We start from the raw sequence: 22,067 nt of genomic DNA on the forward strand, positions 1-22,067 counted from the left end.
ACTCTGTCCCGTTCTTGTGAGAGTTCATGGAAATGTCTGTGTGGGTTCATAATCAGGTGTCAAATGCCCATGGTGGGTTCTTGGGGCCAGGAATTGGAGTTGATCCCTGTGGGTCCCTTCCAGCTCAGGAGATGCTGGTTCTAGGTCATGAGGAACTTGCCCTGGAGCACTGGAGAAGTAAATCCCTCGATTTATTTATTTAAAAGGATTTTATTCCCCCAAATATGTAACTGAGTTTGAGTATTCATCTGAAAACGCCTGAAGTGAATACTTAATTTCAATCCCAATCCTGTCTGCTGGATCCTGGTGTAACAAGGCTGACACAGGGATAATCCCAGATGTTTTAACTGCCTGGTTCTTTTCCTGATTTCATGGTCCTGGGTTGAATCATGAAATACAGTAACAAAAATGGCCTGTAATGGTGAACTAGTAAAGTAACTAAAAAGGCTTTTGGGGTTACAGAAAACCTGTGACAAATGTTTCGTTGTTTATTTTTAATTAATTGTCAGCGTCTTTTCAGTCTCTTCAGGATCCCATTTCTCCTTGAAAACTGGAGGAACGTACTTAATTAGTGCCGAGGTAATATCTGTCTTTGCTCTCTTCCAGAATTGGGATGTTTACCTAAAGCCAGCAGCAGGTTTTTGAGCCCCGGAGCAGCCACTAGATGTCAGGTTTGGATTAGTGCTCCAAAGGATTGGGCTGGTTGGGATTCTGGAATGGCTGGAGATGATCATGGTGGAAATGAAATGTAACTAAAATCTGCCTTTTCCCCCGCAGAATGTCACATTTCCCTGGAGTTCTCTCGGGGAAAACCTCGCCGCGCACCTCCTGCCTGTCTGAACACACAGAGGCCGCTCCGGGAGGATGGATCAGCCGCGGGCTCTGGAGCTTTGGGCACCGCTCCTCGTGTGGCAGCACTGGCGCCTCGCAGGTACCACTTCCACCCCCAGAGGGAATGTTTGCGACCAGAACTTCCACCTCTGAGCTCCTCTCCTCGCACCAGGGCAAGAGGGAATCTGTATTTGCGGAAGGATTGGCTCCTCGGGGATTACTGTAGCATCCAAGTGGATGCAGAGCCTCTCCTTCACTGAAGCAGGCGTTGCCTTTTTTGCCTGCACGACTGCCAGACGGGCGAATTATTTCATATTTTCTTTGTGCAAACCGGCATTCTCGGTGGCTTTGCCATGTGTCAGAATGGAGATTGGCGAATCATTCCCTTTTCGGCCGATCCTTTTTGGCCATTTTGGCGTGTGGCGGGAGGGGCCGATGCCCGCAGCGCCCCTGCAGAGGTGCAGGTGATGCAGCGCCGGGGCCTCGCCCTGCGCCTGTGAATTGGGACGGGAAAACACGGCAGGATGGGGCTGGGGGCAGCGGGAGAGGCAGCTTTGGCCACACACAGGGATCCCTTCTCCTTTACAGCAACACACAGAGCACAGCGCAGGGAGGAGAAGGGCTGCCGACCCTCCGCAATGAGCAGCGCTCCACACGCAGAGCCGGCGGGTGACACTCCTTGTGTCCCCTTTTGGGGCTCGGGGACAGTTGGAGCTGCCCGAGCTCGGAGCGTTGCGGGGCCCAGCCCAACGCTACGGCATCCCCGGTAGGCTACAGCTCCCCTCCTTCTCTTACTCCTCCTCTCCCGGAGCGTAGCCCGGCCCACCGGCACCGGAACAAAACGCGGCCGAAGGTGGCGTGGCCGCGGCGCCGCCGCTCTCATCACCGACATGTCTGCCAGCGGCGGGAGCTCCCCGCGAAACACGCTGAAAAAGCGCAGCCCCGCCGCCTCGGCCGCCTCGCTGGCGCACGAAGATGAGAAGCAGGCGATGGAGAAGATGCTGGAAGGAGCGCAGGAGAACGGCTGTGCCCGCTCGCCGTCGCCCTGCGGCTCGGCGGAGGGGGTGACCCTGCAGCGGAACATCACCCTGCTGAACGGCGTGGCCATCATCGTGGGCACCATCATCGGCTCCGGCATCTTCGTCACCCCCACGGGCGTGCTGCGGGAGGCCGGCTCGCCGGGGCTGTCGCTCGTGGTCTGGGCCGTGTGCGGAGCCTTCTCCATCGTGGGCGCGCTTTGCTACGCCGAGCTCGGCACCACCATCACCAAGTCCGGCGGGGACTACGCCTACATGCTGGAGGTGTACGGCTCCCTGCCCGCCTTCCTCAAGCTCTGGATAGAGCTGCTCATCATCCGGCCCTCCTCGCAGTACATCGTGGCTCTGGTGTTCGCCACTTACCTGCTCAAGCCCATCTTCCCCACCTGCCCCGTGCCCGACGAGGCTGCCAAGCTGGTGGCCTGTCTGTGTGTCCGTAAGTAGCGGCTCGTGGCTTGCTGAGCTGACCTGGGAGGGTTCGATGGGATTTTGGGAAGGATTTCTTCCCTAGGAAGGTGGGGAGGCCCTGGCAGGGAGTGCTCAGAGAAGCTGTGGCCGCCCCTGCATCCCTGGGAGTGTCCAGGTTGGAGCATCCTGGTCTAGTGGAAGGTGTCCCTGCCCGTGGGACAGGATGAGATTTAAATCCCCTTCCTATCCAAGGCATTCCATGATTCCGTGACCCTCTGCAGGTCCCCGCTGTCCTGCTCCACGTGGTTCCTTACTCACCATCACCTTCCCCAAAATACCTGCACCATCCCTCCTGTGCTGCGCTGGCTGCATCCTGGTGGAATTTTTTTGGCTGCTTTGTATAGCCACCGCAGAAAATGTGGCCCCACCCGTAATAAATTGAGCACGGAACTCCCCAAATGCCAGCTGTGGGCTAGCGAACCTCTCTGATTCCCGAGCAGCGTGCAATAAATGCAGCATGCAATTTTTCCTGGCAGCTGGAATAGGATTTCTTGTGCTCTCCCCCAGGACCGTGGGCAGGGTAAAATCCCCTTGTCCCCAAGCTCTGCAGGGCACCGATGGACGTTGATGTGCGGGTTTGGGTGAAGATAAGAATTATCTGTCACCAGCACCTGGTGCTGAACACGCCCCTGAGCTGCGTTCAGCACCAGCCTGGGAGAGGAGATATTTCCCGGCCCCGTGTGCGCTGACACCGTGCTCAAAACCTGGTTTTGTGGGGTTTCATTTTGGCAGCAAACGTTCTGTCTCTGGGGCGGTGCCTTGCAGAGAAGTTCAGTGACGGTGGGATGAATTCGGGGCCAGTGATGCCAGCCTGGGCACACACATCCCTCCTGATGCACTTTTGATCACCTCTCTGCTCTTTTGGGGTCTGCAGTTTTGCCCTTCAAATCTTATTTTCTGTTCCTCTGGTGACTGCGAAGTCACCCCATCCAAATTCTCAATCCTTTAAACACAGGACTGTGTCCTGCCTCTTCCCTCCTCATTCTCCATTCAATCACTTCTGCTCCACTGGAATTTAACGCCTTTATAACGACCTTTATTGGGAGAAGATACAACTTTTGCGAGGGCTTTATAAATCATTATTTGTTCACTGTACCAAATCCCAGGCAGGTGATCTCTGTATTTTTGCATTTTGAGTGCTGAGGAGGAAGCTGCTCGTTGGTGCTGCCCTTTCCCGAGGGATTGTGTGGGATTCCTTCCCCCTCCGAGGATCTCAGGCATCCCAAAGCTGCAGCACATGGTCGTTATGGGAAGATATATTGTCTGGAAATATCTCATAGCCAACCTGACCCGGGCTTTGGGAGGTAAATTATAGGGCTAATTATAGGATTGATAACAGGCAGGGCAGTGGGTTGTGCTTTCTTCAGCAGCACTGAAACTTCTCAGTCCCTGGCTGAAATTTTAGGAATATAAAGGTACATAGGCATGTGGATTTCCAGCTAAGTTTTTTACAACTCAGAGGGCGTTTATGAGGGAAATTTAATCATTTAACTAAGAAAGCTGTAATGTGGTCATGGAATAGTCCTGCTGATGAGTGTCTTGCCTTTTGGAAATCTGAATTTTGAGCTTTGCTGCCAGTCTGCACTGTGGTTTCCTCAGGGGTGCACAGGAGAGGGGCATGGGTGCATGTGGCATTGGTGTTCTTTGCTGAAAACACACGGAATTAGGGTATAATTTAGGGTTTTCTTGCTGCCTTGGGGCAAGGTTTTGCTGTGCAAGCACAGACTGGAGCTGGCAAAGCCTCTGAGAACGTGTTTCTAACCATAAGTGACTTTTCATCTTCAGCATCATTCCCAAAAATGGGTCTGTTCCCGTTTTATTGATCCAAGCCCAGTGCAGGGTTAAACAGACCTGCCCATGTTGGGATGTGTTCACTGCTGGGGGATTTGCAGCATGAAACTCCTTGAAGCCAGCTCTCATTCTGTGCTCCAAGAAAAGTCTCCAGCCTTCCTTTGGTAACAATTAGAATTTCCCTGCGGCAGAATTTGTTCTTGAACCTTCATCCTGAAATGCCAAGGGAAGGGTTTGGAGTTCTCCAAATCTGCATCATCCCCATGTGTTTCTCCTTTAAACTCTGTTCCCCCTTGCTCTCTTGGCTCTTGGTTTGTTTATGCTTTGGGTTAAATGTGGGGTTGTCTCCTTTGCTCCAAGAGGTTTGTTCAGCAAGGCAGCTTTTGGGAACTTGGATTTTTTTGCAACTTTGATTTTTGGAATCGGCTTTTCATCCCCCCGGTGCCAAAACCACACCGTGACCCAGGAACAGTAAGTGAAGTAAATCTTCTCCAAGGGCACGGGGAGCCACACAACACTTGTGGGGACTCACAAACAGCTTTGCTCAAACAGAAACTGCCCAGAGAGAGACTTGTTATTCTTTTCAAAAGCTCTAGAGTAGAAAAAATGACCTATTTGTGCATAGGGCTGTAGCACATACATGAATGAGTTACCTCGAAATGAGGGAGAGCAGCTTGGGAAGCAGCAGAGGAATTTGGGACCTGGGGCTGGGGCACAGGAGCCAAAATCCAGCCTTGCAGAACAGTCCCAGCTCTTTTCCTTGCAAAGTTTGTATCTCCACTCAGAATGCACTTGGCTGCGCAGTTAGTAGTAAGAGAAGGAATAACTGCAGTTGTTTCCACTTTGCTGCTGTTGAACAGTTGAATAAATCATGTGTTGTTCAGTATTTGCCACCACGAACTTCAGAGAGTGAATTAATGCATTAAGAGAATCTGAATCACGAGACTGAGTGAAAGGAAAAAAATGGTTGGAAGGGGGAATTTTGTTCCCTTGGAAGGTGCTGAGGAAAACAAAGTGGGTGGTGAGAAGAACTGACCTTGCTAAAATGTATTTTCTGCCCTGAAGATTGTGATCTACACACAGTTGGTATGCAGGGCTTCTTTCATGGCCTGTGGTGGTTGCCAAATCAAAGCTGGGAATCCACTCCAGGGAAGTCTTCCTGGAGCAGGAGGGGTCACGATGTTCATCCTGAGCCTGCCTCGTTTCATGTTCCTCAAAAATTTGGCTGAAGATTTTGCAGGCTGCAGGTTACTGCAGATTCAGAAACCTGAGAATCTCTTTTCTCTGTCAGATTGGATGGTTGATGCTTCAAAACTGATAACACAGAATCTATCCAAGTTTTTGGTACCCAAAACTTGGAAGTTCAGGAAACATTAGTGTGCATTAGTGTGAAAACCCAGGAATAATTTCAATTCTCTGACTTCTGAGCTCATCTAAACCAGTTTAACTCCTTCTGTAGTGGGTGGAGGGACAGTTATTAGGTCCTGCATTTACATATTTAATGATCCTCATTACGGTGTCAATATTGGACATGGCAGAGAATTAAACCTTGGATCCTGTGCTCCATCTCAGGTGTGAGGGGCTCAGGTTTTCTTTCCATCCTGCTGCCACTTGTGTGAACATTTCTTCAATTCAAACTGATACATCCTAACAAAAATCAGTCAGAATCACCAATGCACCCTGTGTGTTCCAGAGAAGGCTCAGGGATGGAAAGTGTAAATTGATTTATTAAAGGTGCTGTGGATATTCCTCATTTCCCGCTGATCATTTGCAGATTTCCTGCTTGCTCAGAGCCACCTTCACCAGGTTGTGGTGCAGTAAATCAATTCCCTGTGGATCAGGGAGACAGGGAATGAAGCTGCTCCCAGCCCTGAGCTAGTTCTTGATGTTCCACAAGTGCCTGAGCTGTTCATCCCACACATCCTCACACCCTGAGTGCCACACACAGCTTCTTCTAGAATTCCCTCCTTTCCTGACAGTAAAATCTGCTGCACGGTGGAAAACTGGGATTGGATTTGATAATCCTTGTGGATCCTTTCCAGCTCAGGATATTCTGCTGTTAGAATTTTGTTCTTGCTCTCCAGTGTCAGATGAGCAGTTTGACAGTTTGCTTCTGAATTCATGTCTCACTTGTTAATTAGATATGCAAATCTGGCACTAATCACCCCAGCACGGCAATATCAAAGGCAGGGAATTTTAATCTTCCTCAACATTTATCTGAACTTCCTTCACCCCTTCTGAACTCTGCTGTTGGGTGCTCCTTCTGCAGGGGTGAAATCCCAGGGAATGCTGATGAATTCCCCATTTGTCTCTCTTGTTTAGAGCAGCCAGAGAGTGAAAGGATGAGCAGAAGCTGAGGCAGGTCTGAGAGCACTTGTCCTGTGGAGGAACCTGACACTCCTGAGAGGAACCTGGGAGTCAGGGCAGGAGAAGGAATCCAAGGGTGGCTGGGAGGGAATATCCAGTGTCAGCATTCCACCCAGAAATCACAGCTCCTGTGGGAAGCAGGAAAATCTTTATTTGACATCAAGGTTTTGCTTCCAACCCGCCAAGCTCAGCTCTTTTTCCAGGTGTGTGGATTTTCACCTCACCAGCTATTAACTGGTGAAAAGCAAACACAAAAACACACCCAGGGCCTTGTCTGCCTGACGTGGGTTCATTCTGCAGCATTGCTGCTTTTAATTAATCAGCCACGACAAGCTGGGTGTGAAGCTTTGAAGATTTATTTTTTTTTTCTCCTCCAGAAAGGTGGATTAAGGGACTAAAGCTCCATCAGCAAATTGCCCTTGTTGGAGTGGACTGGAAGGAAGGGCTCTGTGGAATCCCTGCTGGATGGCAGAGGCTGCAAGGCTGAGGTTGCTTTTTTAATCTGTGTTTAATTAGAGCAGCATTAATGAAAACAGGCTCTGACACTTGCAGGACTCTCCAGAAATCAATGAGGGCTTGGAGGGCTCTTGAAACACACAGAGGGAGCAGCCACTGCCATTCCAGCACCCCTCTCCTGCTCTCACAACAGTTATCCCATTCAATGTTCTGTGTTTGGATGATTTGTGTTATCACCGAGATCATGCAGAGTCTTTCTGCCCTGCCATGAACAAATTGGGAAGGTTTTTGTGGAGAAGCCCTCCAGGGTCAGCCTCATTCAAAGCAGCATCACTTGGTTTGAGTACTCCAAGAGTTTCCTAGTCCCAGGGTCAGATGTGGCCAGGAGGTCCAAATGCAGTTTTTCCAGCCAGAGCTGAATTCTGTGCACATTAAATTCTGCTCTCTGTTGGGAAGATGCTTCTGTGAGGTGAGCATGGGGTTAGTTTGGGATGGTCTATTTGCTGGGAATGGGACAAATATGGAGAAAGAGCTTTTCCATATCTTTTCTCTCTGTATTTTGTTTGTCTTCCTGTGGTGAAATTGTTGTGTCATGTCCTCTGGAAACCTTGGCAGTAAAACCTTCTTCCTCAGGAGCCAAAATAGCAACTCCTGTCTCCAGGTAGGAGCCACCTCTCCCAGCACTGAGGAGTTCTTTGGAGTTTTCCTGTGCCAGAGTGTCCCACTGGTATCATGGGATGTTGGTACCACTGGGATCCTGTTCAGGATGCCCAGGGTTGTTTGTTGGGGCATCCAGAGCTCCTGGCTCCAGGGTAGATTTGGAGATGATCCCTTTTTCAAACTCCTTGGTAGGGTGAGTTTGCCTTCTCCTTTGTTGATGAACATTCCTTGATTGCTGTTTTGGGAAGAGGAATAAAAAGGGAATTGGGAAGCCTTGCCAGGGATGTTGATTATTATAAGTAGATTTTAATATAGACACGTTTGCTCTGGGGCCAAGAGCTTCCCAACAGCCTCGTGTGCCCCCAGGCCTTTCCCTTTCCTGGACTCATTGCCCTGGGTGTTAAATTTCTCCAGGGATTTGTCCTTGCAGAAATATCTGTAAAGTTTCTACCTCTGCTTTTTTCCTTCCCCACCTTGCAGGGCACCAAAGTCTTCAGTCAATATCTGTGATGTTGAAGCATCCCAAAGCATTTTCTGCCTGTCTGGTGTTGGAATGTGCAGTTGGAAACAGTCACCACAGATCTTTGGGGGATGCTGTCCATCCCAGCTGCTGGAATATAAAATTGGTGGGGTGGTTTTGCCATGGTGAATTGATTTTCCCATGGATTTAATCCACTCTAGCCAGTATAACTTAATTTTTTTTTCTTTGTCCTGTGTGGACTAACACTCTTTTCCAACCTTTGGTGGGCTCAGGCAGCAATTCCCTAAAGGCCATGGAGTGTTCTGTGCCTGTTCCCTGTGCCCTGCCACCCCTGGGATTTGTTCCTTGGTCCAACAGGCTCAGCTTGTCCTGTCTCTGCCTGAAACCTCCTTTCACCAGGGTTGGCAGGAGAGAAAACTGCTGTAGTGTCACCTGCACTTTGTGGGGAGGGAAAGGAGCAGCCTTTGCTGTGGGATGGAGAAGGGAAAGGAGCTGAAGCTGTTCTGGGAGTAACTGTGAGGGAAAATCAGCATCACCCAGTGGCAGATGGTAAATGGGAGCATCATCTTACAGCAGCAAGGGCCAGGCACTTTGGAAATGTGAGTTACAGACAGTCTCTAGGCTCATAGGCCTTGTTTTCCTGGCAGGAAAGCTGCTGGAGGGAACTGCCCTTCAATTTTCCTTTATTCTCCACAAGTTCCCAACCTGCTCTGCATTATCACTGGGTCCTGGGATACCACAGACAGGAATCCCATGGGAATTAAGGGCAAGGTCATGAGTTTAGTCCCTTAAAGGCAGCGACTTCCACACATCTCTGCATGTTCAAGGGGTGTACATGGAATCCCACTGGCAGCACCACTGGGCAGGCCCAGGGAATGCTACAGGAGGTGAAATTAGGGACAAAAGGGACATTGTGCAAGTGTGTGTGACCCCACAGGCAGCACGAATGCAGCTGTGCCAGTACCTCAGGAATTCATTCCTGTGCTCATTCCAGAAATTTCACCTGCAAGCTCCTGTGACCCCCAGCCAGTTCCATGTGGGGCTGGAATTGGCTCTTTGTCCATCTCCACTCCGTTATCCTGGGAAAGCTGCAGCCCTGCCTGTTTGACAGGAATCCTGCCAAGGCTGTTGCATCAGAAGTGGCAGGCCCAGGTTTAGCTGTGTTTGCTCTGGGCACAGCCTCAGCTCTCCCCCATCCTGCCCTTTCCCCAGACACAGCAGCTGTTGTTCCATGCATTTATCCTGGATGTGTTCTGGGTGGGATTGAGCCATTTATCTGTCTGCTTTGCAGGCTTTTTTTTTTTTTTTTCCTATTGTCCTCTAGGAATTGTGTCTGGCAAGGAGCTTGGGAGGCGACTTCAAAGGGATACAGCCAATAAAGTGAGAATTGTGGGGGTAAAGTCCTGGCTCTGGCATTGGATCAATCAGTTTGTCCTTGTTCCTATCAGGAATGGGGAATCCCCTGGCTGTGCAGGTGAGTGCCAGTGGAGCAGGTTCAGTGAGATGCCTGAAGCCAGCAGGGAGAGCAGGACAGAGGAAATACAGAAGCCAGACCTCCTGGTGTATTTAGAAACTCTGATTTGCCTTTGTGGTTTGAGTTGGAATGAGGCTGGGCTGGAGCAGTCCCTGGAGGGGTGAAGGGAAGAGCAACACCTGGGGAGCAAAAACCAGGATCTCTCCTGCCAGAGTGATGAGTAATAAATAACTTGAGCTGGATTAGATGTAGGGAAAGCTTTTGCTCTTGTGAAGGTGCTGAAGCCCTGGCACAGGTTCCCAGAGAAGCTGTGGCTGCCCCTGGATCCCTGGCAGTGTCCAAGGCCAGGCTGGACAGAGCTTGGAGCACCCTGGGACAGTGGAAGGTGTCCCTGGGATTGGAACAAGATGAGCTTTAATGTTCCTTCCAACCCAAACCGGTCAGAGATTCTATGAAAAGTCACTGCCTGTCCATCTACCATCCCTTCAGCTTTCTAACACTTATTATCCCAATTATGTCAAGCTTTGGAGAGGGGCTGCTGGCTCAGCCAGGCTGTGGCACGTCAGGTCAGGCTGAAATCCCTGTTCCTCGAACGATTCCTGCTCACAGCTCCAATGGGTCACTCCAAAGCTCTGCCTGGCTGCTGTCTGCCAGGGGCTGGAGCCTTAGGGAAACACTGCAGGAATGAGGGGGGCACAGCCTGATCTGTGTATCAGTGCCCTGATTTAGGGTGGAGCTGTGCAGCTTTGCCATGTTTTTCCTGGAGCCATGGAGCCGAGGTGAGGGGAGCGCTGCCGGGAGGATCCCACAGCCCCTGCCTGGCAGGGAGCACCTGGGATCAAAGCCCTCAAACTTGCTGCCCTAAGAGATCCCAGCCTTCTGAGAAGCTCAGCAACCACTGGAATTTGTCCTGGAGTTTTATGGAAAAGCTTTCCATAAACTGTTTGTTGTCTGTTGGATTCTTCCTGATGGGCGAGACTGGAGGATTCTTGGCCATTCCTGTGTTGGAAGTATTGAAGTGGAGAAACTCCAGTGTGCTCCATTAGGAAAGACAAATATTACTGTAAAATGGGAAAAGCAAAGGAAAGGGAATGGAATGGAAGGGCTCAGACTTTCTGATCCCAAGGTGTTTACTCATTTTTAGGGAGTCTGTTCATTTGGCACTGAAGGGTTTTTTGGAGTGAACAAAGACATTTGGACTGTGTAGGAAACTTTCGCCTTTTATTTTCATCACCACCCTCCTGGGGGCTCTGTACAGAACCAGAGCAGGGAAAACAGCCCATCAAAATCCGTGCTGAAAGTGGGGGTGAAGCAGTTATTGACACAGCCACAGAATGCCTAAATGGGGCAGGGAATGTCATTGTCACACCTCTCAGGGCTGTCCTCACCACGGCAGCAGCAGCAGCGTGGTTTTAGATGGGTGAGCTCATCCTTTAAATATCCCGCTGTAAACAAGGGCAGATTTATTTTTAGCACAATCACTGGTCCGAGGGAATCCTGGCTCCAGAGCTCACTGCCCGTGAGGATTCGCTGGAGGTGCTTTCAGTGGCTGAGTTTTGCTGGGTGACATTCCCCGTGTCTCCTTGTCCCTGTCAGGTCACTTGGTGAAATGTTTCCTCCTCGCTGCTGTCTGACCGTGTCCCTTTGCCCTGTCCCCAGAGGCAGACGTGTCCCAGGGTCCCTTGTGGGGCAGAGCTGTGACCCCACAGGCAGGGGGCTGCTCCAGGGGCTGGGAACCCTCCAGGCCTGTCCCTGTATCTCCTGGAGGGGCCTGGCACAGGGACAGTGGTGTGGCACATCTGTCACCACCATCCCTCAGCCCTGCTCCTGGCCAGAGCCCAGCTCGTGCTGTCCTGTGACCCCACAGGGCTCTGCTTCCCCAAAAACAGCTCAGGATCATTTCATCCACACTCCCAAAGGGGCTCCAAGAGCACAACACAACATCCATCTCCAGTCCTTGTTTACTGCTGCCTGTCACTCCTGTGGGATGGGTTGGATCCTGTGCTGTTCTTCCTGGCACATCCAGCTCTCACTTCTCCACACGTTAAACGCTCTTATGTTGGAATGGCAGCTGATCCTGGAGATGGGAGGATGAGGGAAGGAGCCAGTGATCCTGAAAGCCATCAGATCCTGGGACAGTGGCACAGGCTGCCCCTGGATCCCTGGCAGTGCCCAGGGTCAGGTTGGATGGGGCTTGGAGCCACCTGGGACAGTGGAAGGTGTCCCTGCTCATGGCAGGGGTGGGATTGCATCTGTCAGATCCTTCCAATCCCAGCCACTCTGGGATCGGATGCTCTAAACTCCAGCTCACAGCCCCAGGAGAGGGACTGGGATGTTTTGGGGAGCAGCTGCTTGGCTCTGATCAGCAGCTCCAGTGAAAAGGAGCTGCAGGCTCTGGGAAAGAGCATAGAGCTGGGAAAGGATCCTGCAGGGAAAAGCCTCCAGCTCCAGGAGGAGATTTGGGATCTGCTCCTCCCTGAGCTGCTGGTGAGTGCCCAGGGCTGGGGCTGGCCAGGGGACAGTGAGGGGTCACTGGGCTGGAGGGAGAGCATCCAGCCCGTGGGCACTGTCACCCTCAGGGTGACATTTGCCCGTGTCCATAAAAGCAGCAGGCTCTGGGGATGGAGCAGGACACCAAAATAGTCAATGATTTGTGAGGGCAGCAGAGCTTGGCCATTATTTGCTCTGCAGCAGGTGAAGCTCAGCCAGGAGCAGAGGCTTTAATCAAGGCCTGGTTCAGGCTGTGCCTGGCAGGAAAGTCACACTGGCAGGAGGGGATACAGAGGAGAATGGAGGAGGAATGTGGCCAAAAAAAAATCAGGAATTAGGCCCCAGTAGTTGCATTAAGCACAGGGCAACTTGTGGGCAGCAGGAGCTTCTCAAGAACAAATCCTGCTGGAATGGCAGTGCCACGCTGGGAGATCAGAGCCTTTGGGCTGCTGCTGTTGTAAAATCACCACAGGTCAGTCCTGGAGGCTCAGCCTGACATCCCTCAAGGGTTTCCACACAACAGCAGCACTAAATTGGGCTGATGGGATGGGGACTGTGGCCAGGCACTTTGGTGCTGAGGGGTGCTGTAAGTCCTTTAATTTACAAGCCCTCTGGAGTGTTTTCCAATGGAGCAGTGCTGTTCCGTATCCTAAGGCAAGATTCAAACCACTTGCTGCCAGAAGAAAGGGTGGAAGTGAGAAGTGTGAGGCTGCAGAGCTCTCAGGGGGTTTCTCTTCTGGGAGGAGGCTCTGACTGGTTGTTTTAGCAAAACGGAATCACAGGATGGTTTGGGTTGGGAAGGACCTTGGAGAACATCTCAATCCATCCTCTGCCATGGGCAGGGACCTCTCCCACTATCCCAGGGTGCTCCAAATCCCATCCAGCCTGGCCTTGGACACTTCAGGGATGGAAAAACCACAGCTTCTCTGGGCACCTTGTGCCAGGGCCTCCCCACCCTCACAGGGAGGAATCCCATCCTAATATCCCACCTCAAGATTCCCTTTAGTGATTTTTGGTGCGTTTGGTGTGTCTCCCTGGGTGCTGACGTTGTCCCTGTGTGTCCCCTCAGTGCTGCTGACAGCTGTGAACTGCTACAGTGTCAAAGCTGCCACCCGTGTGCAGGACGCCTTTGCTGCAGCCAAGCTGCTGGCGCTGGCTCTCATCATCATCCTGGGCTTCGTGCAGCTGGCAAAAGGTGAGTGCTGTTCTCTCTTCTCCTTCTGGGGCTGTGCAGGGAAAGCAGGGTGAGGGACAAAGGCCAGGAGTCCAACCCCAGGTGTTCCAGAGCTTTACAAACCTCCCCGTTCTTTCAGGTGCTTGGGGGGATGTTTCCAGCTTCGCTGAGAATTTTGTATTTTATTTGTGGGATTTTATATTTTATATCACTGCCAGGCTTGATTTTGTGCTCCTGAAACCATTTAAAGTGTTACACAGAGGCTGTGGATTCTCCCTTTGGGATTGCAGGGAGTGAGAGTGCTGGTGCTGCTGCACAGGGAAATCTCTTTGTGACCCGTGGCCTTTTGCTCACAAAGAATTATCTGCATGTGCAAACCGCTCTCAGTCATCTTAATCCTTCCACAAACTCCCCCTGCACATTTCCCTTCATCCTGTTCCAGGTGTGGAGTGGCTCAGGCCAGCTCTGGGTCACCCAGGGACACAGAGCCCATGAGGTGCAGAGAGACTGGAGCTCTCAGCTAGCACTGGCACCTGCAAGAGGAGATAAAAATGGGAAGATAAAGCAAATTTTTCTGGTGGTTCTGCTGGTTTGCTCATGCTCCCATAAAATCCTCTCAAAGCAGGGAAGATTGGTTTGTTCCAAACCCATCTGAATTTGTTCCAAACCTGATTAACTCACAGTTAAACCAAAGTGTGGCTTTTTTGCGCAAGTTTTGTGGGGATAAATGTTTTCTTGGGGAGCAGTCCCGTCCTTATTTCCTAAAAGGGGATAAAACCTCCAGGGAATCGTGTCCCTGCACAGGAGGTGTGTCTGTGTGTGCTTGTGGGTCTCTAATTCCTGTCTCAGCTCTGGGAGCCAGTGCTGTCTTTGCAGAATTTCTTGCTTTGTCAGAGGTTTTTATTTTCTTCCAGCTCAGTGCAGACACTCAACAGGGACATTGTTTGAGGCTTATCATAAAATACACCTCCTGCCTCTGCCCAGCTCCCCAGGCTGCTCTGCTGAACGTTTTGATTCTCTCCCAGGAGGAAAAGGAGAAGTCAGGATAAATCTCTTTTGCTTGGTTAACATTTTACCATGAAGATCTCTACAACTGGGCTTTGTTTGCAGATAGAATCTTAATTTGCCTCTTCAGAATGTGCTGTTGTTTTGGCCTTTTTAGGGGGAGGCTGAGCCACTTTCTGCCCTGCTTCCTCAGGTGGAAATCCATGAGATTTCCCTTGACTTCTGTCTGTAACCCAGAAGGGATTTCTTGTTACAATAACCACCCTCCTTCCCCTCCTGAGTTCCTAGGAGTTGTTTTACTTCCTTTGGAGTTTGTTGCAGTTTCAGGTGTTTGTGGCTGTGCAGACCTTGCAGGGCAGAGAGAATTCCATGTGATTTATTTTCCTGCTGATCCACCTGGCAGGGAGATCAACAGCAATTCCTGGACAGTGACACCTGTAAGAAAGACTTTCCTCCCTGTCTGAGCACCCAGTACTCAAACCAGACTGGATCAGAGTGGGATCCACAGCAGATCCTGGTTCACACTTTGTCCCAAATCACACATTCCTGCTTGTCCAGAATCCCACAGCTGGGATTCTGCCTGGGCTCCAACATGGATTTTATTAATCTCCTTAGGGAAGTTCCAAGCTCTCTGCTAAGTCCTTAAGAATGTGCAAGCTCCTTTCCTGTCCTTTGCTCAGCTCCCACCTGCTGTTTGCACCTTGCTCCATTTTCCTTTCAATCATTCCAGGTCACTCCATGCTTTTAGCAGGGATACAGCAAGAAATCGTCTTTTTTTCTTCATTTTTTAATTCAAGGAAAGCACAAAAATTCCCATTTGCAGTGACAGTGGGAGAACACTGCCCTGTCCTCCAGCTCTGTCCCACACATTTCCACACCCTGTGCCCATTCCAGTGTTGGGTTTTTTTGGACCAAGAGGACTCTTCCCAGCAGCAGCTGGGTGACTCCATCCAAGCTGGCAGCTGTTTTGGGGTGAGATGTGCACCCAGCTGGTTTGTCTGGGGCTGCTGTCTCAGGGGGAATTGACTTGTGTATTCCCAGGGTGTTCTGGACAGTGAACTGGTTTTACTGGTTCCTGTCCCACTGCTGGTTTGTGCTCCCAGTATCCATAAACAGACCAGAGGAGTGACACCGCATTTTTTTTTTTTTTTTACTCAAACGTGGAAATTTCTGTGATTTTACAGAAATCTCTCTGCATTGACCTCCAGCTTTTGGCTTTTTCTCTTTTTATCCCCTTTTTGGCTCTTTTCCTGATTTGCAGAAAAGCAGGAGTCTCTCAAGGACAAAAACTCTGTGGCAATGTTGCCCCAGAGGAAAGAACATTTCCCTGTCAGCAGCTGTCTCCCATCACTCCTTCCCTGCCCTTTCCAGAGGAGGAGGATGGAAGTTGGTTTCCTACTCAGCCTTTCAAGTGCTTGGAGGTTGACTCAGTGGAACTGAGCTGCTTGGGATGAAATTCTTTTATTAATCCAGAAATGGAATTTTTTAAAAGCCTTTGTGGGGCTGGAGATGTGTGGTTTGAAAAGTCCTGGGTTTGGGGTTGGGTGTGTAAAACCTTGTTTATGGCCCCCAGATTACACCCTGGAAATAACAGAAATAAATTCATTAAACTAAAATAACAATTAACTTCTTTAAATAGCTTACCTATAGAAATAACTTATTTAAATAGTAAAAACAACTTAAAACATAGAGAGGATCAAATTTTTTTCACTCCAGTATTATGAGAACAAGATTTATTTTGGTTCTCTTATTTTATCAGCTCTCTCAATTTGCTTTCTGGGTAGTTTTTGGCCATATTCCTCAGCTGGGGAGTGGGATATCTGGGACTGGATCATGGAGAAGGTTTGGACACCAGGCTTGAGGGATATTTTTGCCCTGGATGTGACACAGAGATCTGTGGTTATATCCTCTCCAGACCTTAAAACCTTCCCTTAAAAACTGACTGAGGTGTGAAATGATCAAAAAATCTGAGTGTTTCTTAAGCACACCCTCGTGCTTTTTACAGGTGAGGAAATTCAGGAAAGGTTTTGATGTCAAAAAAATAGAAAAAAAAAAAACATATCACAGACATATTTTTCCATCTGTTTTTTCCTGTGGATGAGGCCTCAGGGTTTCTGGAATGTTTCTCTGCCCTCAGGCAGCTGGAGCAGGGATGCACCTCCAGCCCTTGCTGAGATCTCTCACCAGCAGCTCTGCTTAAAAACCTGGAATTGGGCCTTTGGGAACTTGGAGAAATAGAATTTAATACTGATTTTATTGAATTGCTTTTATTGGATTTATTGTCCCTTTATTGATCGTCCCTTTTCTTTTTCCTGGCTGTAAAATTCCTGCTGTGTGGTGCCTCCAGGAGCTGTTTGGTGGCAGCAGCATTTTTCTCCCTGGGCTGTCAGGGATGCAGAGCTGCATCTGCCAGAGCAGCAGTGGGGTCAATTAAGGACAGAGCAGGCAGGTTTAACTCCAGAGCAGAGCTTAACCTGGCCAGGAGGTTTGGGTTTAATTTGGGCTTTTTATTTTTTAATTGTTTTTTTTGTAGAATCGTGGAATAGTTTGGATGGGAAGGGACTCCAAAGCTCCTCCAGTTTCACCCTGCCACGGGCAGGGACACCTTCCACTGTCCCAGGGTGTTCCAAGCCTGGCAGGAAAGGAAGAGAAAGTCAATTTTCTTTCACTCTCTCTCAATCACAGGATTCTTCAACAAAAACTATTAAAAAAAAAAAAAAAGGCAGGGGAAAAAAGTGAAGTGGGAACTACCAAAATAACCCCCAGGGAGAACGACAGAGGCCAAAGGTTTTGTTTTCTAGCAAAAGGGATTTGATAAATGAAAGCAGCCCCCAGATGTCTCAACTCCACAGTGCCAGACGTTTTCTTGCACCTGGAGTACCAAAAATGGCCTTTGAAGAGCCAAACTCTGCTCACTGAAGGTCTCAATCTTCCTTTTGGTAGTTTCAGAACCCTCCCGGCAGAGTTCAGGATTTGCAGCCACAACATCACCTTTAAACAGCTTTTCACAAACAGTATTGGGGTGGGGGTGGCAGAGCTGGTTGGGATTGTCCCCTGGGGCAGACCCTGGTGTCCAGGGAAGCTGTGGCTGTCCCTGGATCCCTGGAAGTGCCCAAGGCCAGTTTGGATGGGGCTTGGAGCAGCCTGGGAAGGTGGATGCTGTGGAAGGTGTCCCTGCCATGGCAAGGGTGGGATGGGATGAGCTTTGAGGTCCCTTCCCACCCAAACCATTCCAGGATTCCATGGTCAGTCCTGGCCACAGCCTGGGACACGAGGCTGGAGCCCAAAGCAGGGGAATGTTCCCCACCCCTGGCTCCCACCCAGGATCCTTCCTGGCAGCTGGAGCCAAATCCTGTGGAGAAGGGAACATCCCTCCTGAGGACACAGCAGGATTGCAGGGACAGCACTCCTGCTCTCTATGTCCCTGTGGCATCCCAAATGTCACCATGAGCTGAGGTGCTTTTCCAGCAGGATTGTAGGCACAACATTCCTGCCCTCTGTGTCCCTGTGGCATCCCAAATGCCACCACCTTGGTGCTTTTCCAGCAGAGAGCTTTGCAGGGACGCTCCTTCCTCATCCTTCCGTCCCAGAAGTGTGTCAGCAAGGAAAGGACAGGGAAGCAGGGACACACCCTGCCCTCTAAATGACAGCTGCACATGATTCAGGTGCCAACACACTCCTTTTCCCGACTCAGCCCCCTGAATTGTCGCTGGTTTTCCCAGAAAACCGAGCCCATCCCCTGCTTTGGGGTTCTGCGTACGGACACTCCATGCTCAGGGCTCCCCTCTCTCCGTGGCCACCTTCCCTCTCCTCGCTGTTGGGGCAAGTGGAAAATATTTAATTACCCTGCAATGCTTTGTGCAGGAGGAGATCGCCGTGCTCTTAAAACCAGACTAGACATGACCTGGGAGCAAATGAAGGTTTTTGAAGAAGGAAGGAGAGAAGGGCCCAAACACGAACAGGGCACAATTACCGCGGGCTTGGCAGCTGGAGCAGCAGCAAATGGGCTTTGTGTCACAGCTCGTTACCTTAATTTGGTTAATTGTAGAGCAGAGTGCGGTGGAACAGCCGGTTCAAACCAGGCTGGGGCTCTCCGGGGTGCAGGGCATGGGCAGGGCAGCGCCTGGAGCCCGGGATGAGGCAGGGATGAGCTCAGGATGCCCCAAGGCCGTGCTTGGCAGCCTCAGCCAGGCTTTTGGAACCCTTCATTCCATCCAAAGGCTGCAGATCCAAAAGCCTCGGGGCTGGAATTGTCGGGGCTTGAAGGATGGAGTGTCTGGGAGGGTTTGTACATGGTCCAGCACAGCCACTCTCCTCCTCTCTGGGCACACCCCGCTTTGGTTGACAGGGTGGGGTTGGATCAAAGGTCCAAATTGGGATCAAACCGAAATAATTCCGGGGGTTTTTAGCAGGGCTTGTTGAGGGGATGAGGGGTGAATGGTTTTAAACTGGAAGGGTTTAGATTAGGTTTAATTAGCTACAAGGAAGAATTTTTTTTTTTGTGCTGGGGATGGTGAAATACGGGCACTCCTCTGGATATTTAATTGTGTCCTGACACGTTGCTAAATCCGTTTTACCCTGGGGCACAGAAATGGGAAATTTAAAAGCTCACTGGGAGGTTTTGGGGAGCTCCAGCTTTCCCAAAGGTGAGGTGTGGGAAGGGCAGTGAAGTCTTGGCTGCCTCAGGAGAAGGAACATTCGGCCTGAGAGGGTTTTGCCTGTGACAGGCAGAAGGAGGATTTTGGAAGAGCTGGTGTCCAGCTGTGGACAAGGAATGGAGTGGGGCTTCTGTTGCTCCCAGGTGGGAGCATCCTCCTGGGTGCTGAAGGTGATGGATGATCCATGGATCAGAGTGGGAACATGGAGAGGCTGACACCTTAGAGAAGAGATATCCTGAGGGCTGTTTGAAATGCTGGAGAGCCTCCTGCTCTCCCAGTCCATCCGTGTGCTGTTGCAGTAGTTAATTACGGTCACTGTGAACAAAATGTGTCTCTTATTCCCATAACAAAAGGCCTGGAAAGAACCAGACTGGTAATTATTCAGGAAGGGCAGAAAATGAGGCGGGGAGAGCTGAGCCCCAGGGATGCAGTGGAATGTGATCCTCTCCTGCTCAGCCCTTTGATTCACCTGGGCTAAATTGGGATTCTGTGCAGAACCTGCAAGGCAGGAATTGAGGTTAAACTCTGCCTTTTGTCAGTCCCCGCATTTCCTGGCTCTCCTGTTGCACTCAGATGTGTTTTTAGAAAGGATTGCTGCATTTTGCTGAGAAGCATCACAGGCTCCAGGGCATCAAATAGACCTTGAGCACATCCCAAAGGAGATGCAGGGAAGACCTTCCTGGTGCAAGGAGCTGCTGGGAAAGAGGTGACTCCAGCAGAGAACAGTTGGGATTGGGCTCTGGGCAGGAGGAGCCTTGCACACCTCGGGTTTGGGAATTCTGAATGGATTCCCAGGCTGTGGATGAGCTGCTGCTGTGGTCCTGCAGCTCACAGCCACAGCATCTCCCTGCAAATGAGGGGGTTCCAGCCAGGGAAAGGCAGAGGGATGGAAATGAGGGGGTTCCAGCCAGGGAAGGGCAGAGGGATGGAAATGAGGGGGTTCCAGCCAGGGAAAGGCAGAGAGATGGAAATGAGGGGGTTCCAGCCAGGGAAAGGCAGAGGGATGGAAATGAGGGGGTTCCAGCCAGGGAAAGGCAGAGGGCTGCTGGTTCCCTGGGCAGCCTGGGGAGCAGAGAGCATTTCCCATGCTGTGACAGGGAGTATCTTTCTACCCTGGTCAGGATTCAGCAGGAGCAGGAAGGAGGAAGGAGAAGGAGCAATGCCCAGGATGGAAGGGATCAGGCTAGAGCTGGAGGGTGAGGGAAGGAAGAGGAGATGGAGCTCTCTGCCCACACAGGGCAGCTCCAGGTCACTGGCAGAGGTTTGGAGCAGCCCCATGAGGGGCAGATGCTCCAGGAGACGATGGTGCAGCCAGAAGGAATCCTTCTTTCCCAGCACTGGGAAGATGAGAGGGAGCTGTTCCAGGGCTGGTCCATCCACGTTTGTCACCCAGCCTCTGCAGCAGTGGCACAGGGGAGGGGAACTCCCGGAGTGAGGCAAGAAGAGAGGCCATCCAGAGGGAAAATCCCTGCTGTTGGAGCATCCCTGAGCTCTTCCAGCAGCACCTCCTGGGTGCCCTGTGCCGAGGGATGAAGGGTTAAGCTGCAGCTCTGCTGACTGCCTTGTGATGCAGTGGCTGGGGTGATTAGGAGAGCTCGGTGCCCTAAGAGGAATCACATGGGCTCCCCCAGGGCTCCCTGGGTGCAGAGGTGCCCCTCTGGATCCCACCACATTCCCTGCACTCTGTCTGGGAGCGTGGCTCTGCCATCCCTGTCCCACAGCCAGCCCCTGCATCAAAGACGGGGAACAAAACAACTGCAGAGCATTTGAAAGCAGAATAAATAAACCTGGGGCTGCCTGGGGAGAGCTGGGAGCAGAGGCACAATCAAATCTTCTATTTCTGGTGTTTTCTTTCAAAAGCAGATCCACAACAGGAACTTTTGATCATTAGGCCCTAAAGAAGGTGACCTGTGATATCCAAACCCCCAGAACCTGACTTCCCTCAATCAAAGGGATTGCCACAGGCCTCTGCTTTATCAGGTGGCTTGTGGGACCAGAGGAAATCCTGGGTTTCTGGGGGTTTGGGTGGCTGGTGGAAGTGCAGGAAATCCTGGGGCTTTATCAAAGGCCAGCAGTCTTGAGTTGAGAGGACAACCTAACAATCTCTGTTTGCAAAAGCATCTTGCAGCAGGAAGGTCCCCAGGATGTCTCTGGGCCATCACCTTGGTGACAGCACGTCGCAGCGTGAGAAAGTTTGGAGGAGTCAGTCTTTGCTTGAGATGAGGTTTTGGGGTCATCATTTGGGGATGGACCCAGCTGGATTGATCCCTGGAAAACTGGAGGGAAAACGTGCCCGTGGTCATTAGGATAATTGAATCCTGAGAGCAGCTCTTGCCTCCAGGTTTCTCTGGAGGCCTTTGGGGTTCAGAGCCCGTGGTGCTGAGTGAGGTTTGTGTCCTGCAGGTGATGTGGAAAACCTGACCCCTGAGAAATCCTTCGAGGGGACCCATCTGGGTGTGGGGAACATCGTGCTGGCTCTGTACAGCGGCCTCTTTGCCTACGGAGGATGGTAAGGCACAGCCCTCTCTCCCTTCCACAGCGACCTTGATTCCAAGTCCAAACTGAAGCTCCTGCAGGGCTCCTTTGTCAGGCCTGCTGTTCAATTTGCTGTGGAAACAGGCCACTTGTAGCCCTCTTCATCATGGAATGGTTTGGGTTGGGAGAGACCTCTGAGATCATCCAGTGGACAGGGACACCTCCCACTATCCCAGGGTGCTCCAAGCCCTGTCCAGCCTGGCCCTGGACATCAGCCATCCTCAGTTTTCCCACAGGATCAGTGCCTGTGCCCCTCCTGGGATGCCTGTGCAGATGAGTTAAACTGGAGGGTTTCATTTATGCCATGGACTAACCAGGATTAACCCCTGTCCTTTTGAAATTGCAGGAATTACTTGAATTTTGTGACAGAAGAGATGATAAATCCCTACAGGTAGGTGTGAATCCTGGCATGACTTCCCTGGGGGAAAAGCTGCTGTTTTGGGGGAAGCCCCTTGTGTGTTTAACAGAGGAGGAAGCCAAGGTCTTTATCCTAAAAAGAGAAAACAAATTTGATTAATGGCCTTCCACCTGGAATCAGGGAAAGGGACCAATAATCCCGGCAGGAGCAGGGCTGTTGTTTTCTCTCCTCTCCCGTGCCGTGTTATCAGCCCTGGGAGAAATCTACTTCCTTATCCTGACA

At 50.9% G+C, this 22,067-nt stretch overlaps 2 protein-coding genes across 9 annotated transcripts in view; both read left to right on the plus strand.

Annotated features, from left to right (window-relative positions):
* LOC136366440 (large neutral amino acids transporter small subunit 1) overlaps positions 1–22,067 on the plus strand; it is a 268,449-nt gene that overhangs the window by 234,088 nt on the left and 12,294 nt on the right. The gene's annotated exons all lie outside the window — the stretch shown is intronic.
* Positions 1,122–22,067, plus strand: part of LOC136366441 (large neutral amino acids transporter small subunit 1) — a 33,720-nt gene continuing 12,774 nt past the window's right edge. For 3 of the 8 annotated variants that reach the window (XR_010744527.1, XR_010744528.1, XR_010744530.1), the window contains exons 1-4: positions 1,127–2,304; positions 13,125–13,250; positions 21,296–21,401; positions 21,774–21,818. Coding sequence is in view for 4 of the 8 variants with exons in the window: in XM_066327499.1 (XP_066183596.1) it covers positions 1,722–2,304; positions 13,125–13,250; positions 21,296–21,401; positions 21,774–21,818 (860 nt within the window). In the remaining 4 variants the exon portion in view is untranslated. Of the gene's footprint in view, positions 2,305–13,124; positions 13,251–21,295; positions 21,402–21,773; positions 21,819–22,067 lie in introns of all 8 variants that reach the window. The other 5 variants (XM_066327499.1, XM_066327497.1, XM_066327498.1 and 2 more) reach the window with 5 other exon arrangements.

This window comes from Sylvia atricapilla, chromosome 12, assembly GCF_009819655.1.
Source record: "Sylvia atricapilla isolate bSylAtr1 chromosome 12, bSylAtr1.pri, whole genome shotgun sequence".
Taxonomy (NCBI): domain Eukaryota; kingdom Metazoa; phylum Chordata; class Aves; order Passeriformes; family Sylviidae; genus Sylvia; species Sylvia atricapilla.